The sequence below is a fragment of the Rhinolophus sinicus genome, linkage group LG12, assembly GCF_036562045.2.
Source record: "Rhinolophus sinicus isolate RSC01 linkage group LG12, ASM3656204v1, whole genome shotgun sequence".
In the NCBI taxonomy this organism is placed as follows: Eukaryota; Metazoa; Chordata; class Mammalia; order Chiroptera; family Rhinolophidae; genus Rhinolophus; species Rhinolophus sinicus.
In genome coordinates, this window is record NC_133761.1 from 43722773 (window position 1) to 43734035 (window position 11263).

At 41.4% G+C, this 11263-nt stretch overlaps 1 protein-coding gene across 1 annotated transcript in view; it reads left to right on the forward strand.

The window, feature by feature from the left end:
- DISC1 (DISC1 scaffold protein) overlaps window positions 1-10991 on the forward strand; it is a 337450-nt gene extending 326459 nt beyond the window's left edge. Inside the window, exon 12 of the mRNA XM_019712899.2 lies at window positions 7416-10991. Within this exon, the coding sequence (XP_019568458.2) occupies window positions 7416-7457 (42 nt within the window). The 3' untranslated portion in view covers window positions 7458-10991. The remainder of the gene's footprint in view (window positions 1-7415) is intronic.
- The last annotated feature ends 272 nt before the right edge of the window (window positions 10992-11263 follow it).

Here is an 11263-nt window from a genome sequence, read left to right on the forward strand (position 1 = left end):
CTGAGCCCCTCCCCACCTTCACCTCTTTCCTTCTTCTTTTCTTTCAGAACACTCCAAGCCTGTGGACTTTCTGTTAACAGTGTGTTATAGCATGATTTATGATAAATGAGAATCCTCTTAATTTCAAAATAGTGGAAATTCACTGCTTCTTGGAAAACTAAAGTGCCAGCCCTCAGAATTGGCAACAGAGCCCTGGGCAGCCTCTGGTTTGTTTCCATGTGCTTCTGGGAGACCCTGAGGGTAGAAATAAAACAGTGGAAGAGATTTTAAATGCATTTCCAGTATTTTAGGCAGGATTACAATTCATACTATTCCCCAGATTATATTAAGTTTTTCTTTTTTTCCCCCCAAATCTCTAGAGACGGCTCCTCCATAACCACTCTTAATTTCTTTTCACCTTTTCAACCAGGATCTTCTTTCTAATTCTTAACTCTAGACACTTCAGCTTTAGTTGAGCTTCATCAGAAGCTGAGGTCACAGGAAGCCCTGCTGACTGTCCCTCTTGGAGCCCCCGCCCCCCCCCCACACACACCATACTCCCCTGACCTATCTTCAAGCAAGCTTTGGGGAACATGCTCAGCTCGGCAGGAACCCTTTACTTGGGTGAGTACCGAGCCAAAGCTGGAGGAGCACAGCGATGGCAGGTAACTCAGAGGCTTTTTCGTCTCCTCCTCCTGGACTAGATGGCTGGACAAGAGACCCTCAGTGCTCCGTGGTTCTGCAGAGCCCATGCCTCCATTGCTCAGCTGGGCACGGGAGACTCAGCATCACCAGGGCTCTCACCAAAACAAGCCTTGCCGGGTCCACACTGACTCTGGGCCATCACTCAACCTACATGGGACAGCTCCCGACAGCAATAAAATAAAAGGTACAGGGATTCCTGCTGCCTCCCAGGCAGACACCAAAGGGCACCTGGTGCAGACAAGCCTTCCCTTTTCTTCCCAGGGCAGGCAGCTCGGGGGCTGTTCTCAGTATTGATCACCTGGGGCTCTGACACCAACGTGCAGCCATTAAAGGTCTTATCCCACCTGTCGTTTCCCATAAAAGATAAAATAGAAGAGAATAGATGAGCTGTGCCTGTGTGTGTGCTGGGGAGGTGGGTTACATTGATTTAATTATAATACCGCCCTCTATGTTGGGTATAAGAACATCTGACACACTCATATACATTTGCAAGATTTTGTTTCTCAATGAATAAGAAAATGCTCATAATATTTCTTGGAAAATCAGGAACATTTAGTGCCTAACAAATAATAGAGTCTTGAAAGAGTGAACAGACCTTATAAAATAAAAAATAAAAGCAGTTCTTTCCCCCTGTTTTCTTGCAGTGACGAGCACTCCACACTCTCAAGCCACTTATGTCTGGGTCCAGAGTCAGCATTTGTCAGGACAAGTCTGGACCCACTACCAACCTTGGCAATATTTATAAACTTTGGAGATCCTCATTTCACTCACTTAGAGAATTTTTATTTACCTGAATCTTTACAGCAAACTCTGGAAATTTTTATTGTTGTATGGAACTTGGTGTAGTCTCTTTCAGCAGTATATATAACAAAGGGTTGCCTAAATCTACATTTTTCAGACCACAGCTTGGAGACTGGAGGGCGATCTGCCGGTATGTCTGGGAAAATCAAATGAGCAGCCTGAACACACGCCCCCCTCTGGGCAATTCCATTTTGCTCAAAGAATGGGGGTAGATTTTAATTTTGTGCAAACAAAACACTTGAAAGGCATGGTATGTGCCTCTTCAGGCAACCCCGGGTGAAGACATTGATGGTATAAAAGTTAGAGAAGAGAACTTAAAAAGAACCTTCACGGGTGGGGGGTGGGAGATGAGGGTAAGGGGGATGGAATATATGGTGATGGAAAGAGAACTGACTCTGGGTGATGAACACACAATGGGATTTATAGATGATGTAATACAGCATTGTACACCTGAAATCTATGTAATTTTACTAACAATTGTCACCCCAATAAATTTAATAAATAAATAAAAAAAGAACCTTCACCTTTGGGGTGTGTTTGAGAGCAGGATGGCGGTGGGGGTGGTGGTGGTGAGCAGACTTAGTTTGAGGGAAAGATGTCACAGTTTGAGTTTTCTTTTCTTTGACGTTTGAGACTTGCAGATTAGTGCAGATAGAATTCTAGACTTATTCTAAAAGGATTTAGAAAAATAAGAATTTTTTTAGAAGAGGAAACATAAGAAGAACCCGTAAGACCTCATGGTAAACACTTGATTCATAAGAAGATCCAGAAAGGTCAAAAAATGTACAGTGCCCTTTTCCATTTTCCCTATCCAACCCCAAATTTGTGTCACGAAATACCAGAGATGGAATCACAGAAGGTAGGGATTCATGTTTTGTGTTCATAAGCCAGCACCCCCGCCCCCAACCATGTGACCTCCTCAGAGGTAAGTAGCAGGGTGTCACCTCCCTTTAGGTGACTGAGCTTCCTTTTTCCCATCTGCAAAACAGTTCCCATTCTTCCTAAGTGTGACATTGTGATGATAAATTTCCATATATCAACACAGTCAGTTGGAGTTTTATATTTCCCCACTCCAGGGTAGAAGCTTCATGCTGAAGACAAAACTTAAAAGACTATTTTGATGTCTTATTACTTCCATGATTTTTCAAAGATAACAGTTGCCCAGAAACATGCTGGTTTCCAGCTGCTCTCTCTCAGTCCCATTCACAGGCCACACTGCATTAAATATTCACGTTCAATAAAGATGGCTTCACAGCATTATCCTGTTTCATATTTTAACAAGGATAAAACACAAAGTTTGAGCTGGGAGCTGTATTACAATTTTGACAGCAGCGGCTCTGCCCATGTGCGTTTACTTCCCTCGTCCTTCCTTTTCTCCAGAGGAAGTTTCCTTCAAGATTTTCAGCTGGCAGATTTATTCCTTGTCACGATTCAGGGATTATCTGCTGGACAGTCTTGCTCTTTTTCTGATACCAGTGACTGAAAAGAGCAGCTCCTTTGGTTTTAAGGGACACGCACAGCGTGACCGTCACGCCCGCACCACGCACACACCTGCAGCAGCACAGGGGTAATTCCTGTCACTCAAGAAAAGATGCCTTTTCAGGGAGTTAATATAGAAATATCAGATTGCTGACTGTCTTTTCAGGCTATTTTTCACCAGATGCTTTGTGGATGTGAGGGGATTAGTGGGATTCTCTAGTCCAATAAACTGTTATCTCAAAAGACTGTTTCTGATGGAGCATTACAGTGACATGCCATTGTGTTTTAATTTTCATGCAAAGCACTTCTGAAAAGTGATTCTTGTCACAAGGAGATAGATGAAGACCCTAATGTCAGAGATAATTTGACACCTTTATCGTCATTTTTCAATTATCTGCTTCTCCCTCTCTCCCTATTTTTCCTCTCTCCACACCATTTTCTCCATTCTTTCCTTTTATTCTCTTTCTCCCCTCCAAGTCTCTTTCCCTCCATTTTTTCATTTGATCCTATTTCTACTTCTCTTTATAGTTCCCATTCCCTCTCATAGTTCTATACTCTGTCAAAGCCCTAGGCTGCCAATAAGAACCTGGCTTGTTGGATGTCACAAAAAATGGGGTCTGATATAATGGGATGGTTCCACATTTTAACAATCACCTTGATTTGTACTGTAGGACGGACATTGCATTGCAGTGGTTCTCCACCAGTTCTTACGTCTGGATATAATTGTAGCAATATCCTAGGTAAAACTCTAAGGAGAGCAAAAGCAAAGCTTTATTAAGCACATAATATTTACAAATTTAAGAAAAATACCTACTTATTAGGGGAACAAACTTTTAAAAAATCCTATACAAACCAGAGATAGGCTAATGACTTTATATTCTTATTTTTTATTCAAGCAAGTCTCAGTATAACATTTTATAGCTGAGTTATAATTATTATTTTTAAAATTGTAGTAAATCGAACTATGAAAAATTCTACAAGTTAGTATTTTAACTATGTAATATGGTATTTCCCTTAAAATAGTACAGTTTTGGATTTTTACTGTGTTAGTTTGCTGCTTGGATATCCCATCCCTCAAAGGCATGAATACTGACCTCGATCCAAACAAACCGAACGGTTAAGGATAAATTCAATAGGAAAGAATAAAAGAAGTAGTGTCACTTCTGCAAAGAAAAAAAATACATGAATGATCGAATATGATGTCTCAGTGATATTTCAATTTGGCCAATACTTACTGAGAATCTCCCATGAGTTCGGGCTGTGCCAGGTACCCAGGGGAACTGGATTCAGCCTCCACTATTGAGAAGTTCAAGTCTATGGAGGTGTTATGGACTGAATTGTGTCTCTCAAAATTCATGTTGAAGTCCTGAACCCCGGTACCCCAGAATGTGACCCTATTTGGAGATAGAGTTTTCCAGGGGTTGGTTAAATTAGGATGAGTTCTATTCCACTATGACTGTCCTTATAAGAAGAGGAGCTCAGGACGCAGACACGCACAGAGGGAAGAGCGTGTGAAGACACAGGGAGAAGACGGCCGTCGGTACGTCAAGGAGAGAGGCCTCAGGAGGAGCCAGCCCTGCCGACACCTTGATCTTGGACTTCCAGCCTGCAGAGCTGTCAAACCATACATTTCTGTTGTTTAAGCCGCCAAGTCTGTGGTCCTTTGTTATGGTGGCCCTAGCATACCACTAAGGTGGGGTCCAGAATGAGAGGTTAGTGACGATATGAGGTGATAATGAGCTGTTAGTTCTGGGGTTGAAGCTTTCCTGATGATGAGGGCTTTGAGGTACTGGAAGTAGATGCCAAGTGTGATTATAGATTTACATTTCTGAACATGTTAAGGAAAACCCATAACAGTACACGAGGCAGGTGGCAGCTGTGTGCACAGGGTCTTGTGTGATACCCGTGCCTCCTCCGTGGGGTTCATGGTAGCTTAGATTTGGCAGGCCTTGCTACCTTTTCTAACCTGGATGATCTTTTTCTTTTCACTCTAAACAGCCCATCAAGCCGTGAGATTCCACCGTTTGGCCCATCCAGCCTGTGAAAGATGGCAGGGGCCAGTCAGGGCTAGCCAGTCCTGTGTCTGCCCAGGGGCCATGTGGGCCAGCGTAATCCTATAGTCTGGGTCAAAGAGAAGAGCGTCTCTTACCTCAAACTGCTGTGTGGGGAACAGCAAACCACCAAATCATGTCCACAGGGCAGTGTCCAGGCTTACAGCTAGAGACACATGGCACAAAAGGACCTACAGAGCTAGGTGTGTGGGGGAGTGGGAAGGAAGGGAGTTGGGGAATTTATTAACCAAGAGATTCTGAGAGAGAGGCAGGATGAGACAACGTTATAGGAGATCAGAACGAGAGTGAGGAAGGTTTGGAAAAATCCCTGAGGTTGGATGACCGGTCTTTTCTTGTTCTGGTGGCACATTGTGTGAGTGAGTGAGGTTCATTCAAAAGGGTTGGGATCAAGTAGGCAGCCTGTCCTCCTGTGTGCACTTTTCATACTCTCCTGGTAATTTCACCCAGAGTTCTGGTATGGGTTGCATTGTGTACCCCCCACACACACACAAATTTAAGTGTTGAAGTCCTAACACCCAATACCTCAGAATGTGACCTTATTTGCAGATATAAATAGTTCAGGTGAGGTCATATTGGAGTGGAGTTTGTCCCCAATCCAACAGTAGTAGTGTTCTTATAAAAAAGGGGCATTTGGTCCCAGAGGTTCATGCAAGGAGAACGTCATGTTAAGATAAAGCCAGACATGAGGGTGATGTGTCTACAGCCAAGGAATGCCAAAGATTTTATAGTGAAAAGTTAAAAACATACAGAAAGCTATAGAAAATAATGAAATGAAAACCCTGTATCCACCGTCCAACTTCATCTGCCATATTTACTTTAAGGTATTTTCTTAAGTAATAAACTATTATGATATTATATACATAGATATAGTCGAAGCCCCCTCTTTACCCTTTGCAGATCCCATGTCACATCTTTCTTCTCAGAGGTAACAGAATTTGGTATTTGTCTTTTCCATGCAGTTTTTATATTATCATTATGTATGAAATTATCAAAAATAATTTGGAATGGTTTGTTTTATTCTAAACTTTATATAGATGGTGTCATACAGTATTTGATATTTTGTAACTAGATTTTTACACTTCTCATCATTTTGGAGTTACCCATGTTTACATCTTTAACCCTGCTAATCATTTTCATTGCTGAATTAGCCCTCCATTGTATGCGTGTATGATAATTTATTTATGCAATATATAGAGTCTGGGCATTTAGATTGTCTCCAAAGTTTTTCAATTGAAAACAGTGCTGTCATAAACAGTTTGTGCATGTCTCCTTGCATACGTGTGCAAACATTTATCTCTGTCATCTACATAGCAGTGCAACTGCTGGGATGAAGGATATTCACATTTCAACTTTACTAACTTTGTGCCAATTCATGGGCTTTGGCCAATGGCGTGATGGATGATCAGGAAGGGGCATGATCGGATAATTGATGACAAGAAAATTTGGGAAAGAGGTATGTGAATAGATCTCTCTGACTGGTCAAAAAATGAAGATATTGTCCCTTGTGAATGTTCACCAAGAGTGACCTCAGCAGGGAAGAATTTTAACCATCAAGAAGATAGGATGGCATATTCTGTGGATACCAGTTGGCTTCCTTCCACAATCATCCCTCTTATTGCCCAGTGGGCTCATGAGCGAAGTGATCATGGTGGTGGGGACAGAGGTGATGTATGGTTCAGCAATAAGGACTTCCACGCACCAAGGCTGACCTGGCTTCAGCCAGGGCTCAGTGCCCCATCTGCCAGCAGCAGAGACCAACACCGAGTCCCCCATATGGCACCATTCTGTAGGGTCATCAGCCAGCTACCTGATGGCAGGTTGGTTATACTGAGTTGCTTCCATCATGGAAGGGGCAGCATTTTGTTCTTACAGGAATAGACATTTCCTCTGGGTACACATTTGTCTTTCCTACACATACGGCTTCTGCCACAACTGCCATTTGTGGACTTACAGAATGTCTTTTCCACCATAATGTATTCCACACAGAACCGCTTCTGATCACTGCCCCTGCTCATGGATTCCAATGGTCTTACCATCTCCCCACCATTCTGAAGCAGTGGCTTTAACAGAATGGTGGAATGGCTTTGAGGACTCAGTTACAGTGCCAGCTGGATAGCAATATCTTGTAGAGCTGGGGCGAGGCTCTCCAGGAGGCTGTACATGCTCTGAATCACTGTCCAATATAAGGTGTTGTTTCTCCCATAGCCAGGATTCAGGGTTCAGGAACCAATGAGTGGAAATTTAGGTGGCATTACTTATAATTACCCCCCAGTGATACACAGGAAGCAAATTATCTTTGCTTCCTGTCTCCATGAATTTATGTTCTGCTGGCCTAGAGGTCTTAGTTCCAAAAAACTTTTGTCCTTTTTTTTCTATTAGGTTTGTTCAAAGGGAGGAATGCATCCATCAAGGAGACAATGATTCCATTGATCTGGAAGGTACGACTCACCAGCTACTCTGGGCTCCTTATGCGTCTGAGTCAACAGGCAAAGAAAGGAGTTACTGTGCTGGCTGGGGCGACAGGTCCTGACTCCCAAGGGGAAACTGGACTGCTAATCCCACAACGGAGGCAGGAAGAGTCTGGAATCCAGGAGATCCCATAGGGTGTCACTTAGTGTCACCACCTCCTGTGGTTAAGGCCAATGGAAACTACAGCAACCCAATCCAGGCAGGACTAGCAGTGGCCCAGACCTCCCAGGAATGAAGGTTTGGGTCACCCATCAGTAAGGAGCCAGGACCAGGTGAGGCGCGTGCTGAAGACAAAAGGAATGCAGACAGGTAGTGGAAGAAGGTGGTTAAATATCAACTATGACCACTGAGCAGGGACATAATATATATGTGACATATATAAATGTCTAACATACAGTTTTCTTCCCTCTCTGAGTCCTTCATCCTGTAACATAAGATGGTGTTAACTTCATATTATAGTATTTAACTTATGGAATATTAAGGAGAATATGAAAACCACTCAAGGACGTTGCCTCCTCTTCTGGGAAAGGGGACAGTGTGTTTCCAGTTGTACATAGGACAGCTGTGTCATGTGAGGCAGAATTATAACCTTGTTATTGTATTTAATTGGAGATTAAGTATGGTACTAAATTGGGAAGGGATTGACTTGTGATGGTTAATGTACGTCAACTTGATTGGGCCACAGGTGCTCCGACATTTGGTTATATATTATTCCAGGTGTGTCTGCGAGGATGATTCTAGGTGAGACTGACATTTGAATCCGTGGACTGAGTAAAGCAGGTGGCCTCCTCAGTGTGGGTGGGCCTCTTACAATCCCCTGAAGGCATGACTAGAACAGCAGGCTGAGTAAGAAAGAGTTCTCTCTCTCTGGCTGTATGAACTGGGATATGGACGTCTCCTGCCTTCAGACTAGGACGTGTACTATCAGCTCTCCTGGTATTAAGGCCTTCAGCATTGGACGGGGACTGTGCCATCGTTCTCTTGGGCCGCCAGCCTGTCAACTGCAGATTTTCTGCTTCTCAGCCTCTGTAAAATCTCTCTCTCTCTCTCTCTCTCCTTTCTTCCCTCCATATATACGTAGTATCCTATTGGTTTTGTTTCTCTGGAGAACCCAGACTAATACTGGATATTGCCAAATTACTGTCCAAAGTAGGGTTGTACAAATTTGCAGGTCCACCCTCTTGAGAATTCTTATTTTTCTACATTCTCATTGGCTTTCAGGTTTCTTCCTCTGTGAGGTATTTGTTTTGTCTTTTTTTTCTATTAGGCTTGTTCATTTCTTACTAGACATACATATACATATCTACATCTTAAACTAATTTTATGTCTTAAATACTTTACTAATATAATTTATATGCCTTGAATTTTATGTGTGTGTATATGTACATATATGTGTGTGTGTATATATATGTAGGTATATGTGTAGATATCTTAAACACAAATTCTTTGCCACTTTTATGAGCTGCAGTATCTTCTTATAGACTTTGACTTATCTTTTCACTTTAATTATGAAGCTTTTTTAATGTCAATAAATTTAAGCTCTGTACTGTGATCAAATATCTCATTTTTTAAATTTTATTTTAAGAACTAGTTCCATATTCAGAAGTGACAAAAATTCCCCCTATATTTTCTTCAAAAGTTTAAAGTTATGTTTCCTATTTGGTCTTTAATATATTTAGAATTGCATGGTGTGAGACAGGAAATCTAAATTTATCTTAGTCCACATGGAGAACCAATTGTCATAGCACCATTTTTGAAAAGCTCATTCTTCGCCTTTAATTTATAATGCCACCTTTATCTTACATCAGGTTTCAATGTGTGTTTACGTCAGTTTCTGGGTCCCCTGCTCTGTGACATTTGACTATTTGTACCTCACCATGTTACTGGACTCTCATATTAATTTAGATAAATTGTCCAATGTTTCTTTAGATTGTCTATGTAGGTATTTTACCTGAAAACAAGGCAACGTTTTTCTTTCTTTTCACGTCTTACTTCCTATTTCTTTCCCCCTTCTAACTGTAGCAGTCAGACCTCCAAGGACAATGCTCAATGGAAGTGTCGATAAAGGGATGTCTGTCTCCTTGACCTCTGAAGTCCAACAGTTCTGCGTGATGTTTCTATAGGTTTCTCATAGGTCTAATTTATCACTGTCAGACAGTTCTCTTCTATTCTTAGTTTGCAAAGAATTTCTATAATGAATGAGTTTTGAATTTTATCTAACACTCTACCCCTATTCTGGAGATAATTATATTGTTTTTTTCCTTTAATCCACCTAGAACATGGATTTTGTCTTGTTCACCACTTAATCTCCAGCACCGAATAACAATGCTGGCACCTAGTAACTACTCAATGCTTATTGGTTGAATAAATCAATAAAAAAAACATGATAACCTATGTTCTCGTGATTGGCAACGGAAAGACAACGTCCTTGTGTGGATGGGCAGGTGGATTACAAAGTTCGTCTCCAGCCTGAGAAGCACCTCCCCTCTGACCACTCACTCGTCACTCCTCATTATCCTGATGGCCTCCTTTTTCATCGTTCCCAAGTTGCTGAACCCAGAGCAGGCGAGGAAAGCTGCCTTTCACTTGAGTACTTAGTGCCAGGCACGAAACACACACTACCATATGCTTAATTCCCTACAGCGCAGCTACAAGGACAATCAAAACTTCTACCAGTGCAAGGGAATTGTGTATAACAAGTGACCTGCAGCCGAAGCCCCAACTCTCCATATGCCTTGAGTCCTCTTAGGACAGAAGACTTTCTCCTGGAATCTTGGTCTGTGCTTCTGAATGTCAGTTGCTTTATGAAATTGATTGCACAATTGTATGTGCATGTCTCCATATTTCTAATGTCAACATCCAATGGCAAAGGATGTTCGAAAGGATCTTCTTTCGCTGCTTTCACAATTAGCTGAAAATTATACCATATTGAACCTTATCTTTCTCATACAATTTGTTGTTATTTTCCTGTAGTTCGGATGCCATTCTGATTCTGTCCAATGTATTTTAGCAAATGTCAACTGGGTTCTCATTTCTCTGTAAGTGCAGTTCTATTTTTTCCCCCATCTCGTTCTCAAAGCTTTTACGATCTTATCTTTATCGTTTGTGTCCTGGAATTTCATGATGATGTTTCTCGATGTGGGTCTTTTTCATTTGCATGGCTTTGCATTGGGAGGTTTGTGTCTCTCTTCTGCTTAAGGACTTTACTGGTATTATTTTCTTGATAATGTATCTGTTTTCTTGATTATCTTTTGAAATTATTAGAAGTGGAGTGTAGGGTCACGTCTAAATCTTTTAATCTTTTCTTGTATTTATCCCATCTCTTGATATTTTGGGTCTACATTCTGGGAGATTACTTGACTTTATCGCCCAAACTTTGTACTGAGCTTTTCTTATGTTAGCAATCATTTTTTGTTGTTGTTGTTAAGTGTTAAGCATTCTTTTTCATTCTCTGATTTCCTTTTTTTTTTTTTTTTTTTTCATTTTATGGGTGCAATAACATTGAATTCCCAGAAGTTATATTTATTTTGAAGTAATTTTCTATTCTCTCCATTAACCCATTTCTTCCAAAAGTAGGGTTTTGTTGTTGTTGTTGTTGTTGTTTGTTTTGTTTTTTTGATCCTCTTATTGTCTAGGATTTTTTTTGATGATCTGTGACCTAAGTCTTCTGGTATTTCTGTCCCTCTCAGGAACAAAGCAATAGAAATGCTTACTCGCAGCGTGTGAATGTGACGGGCCTGTCAGTAGTGCCATAGCCT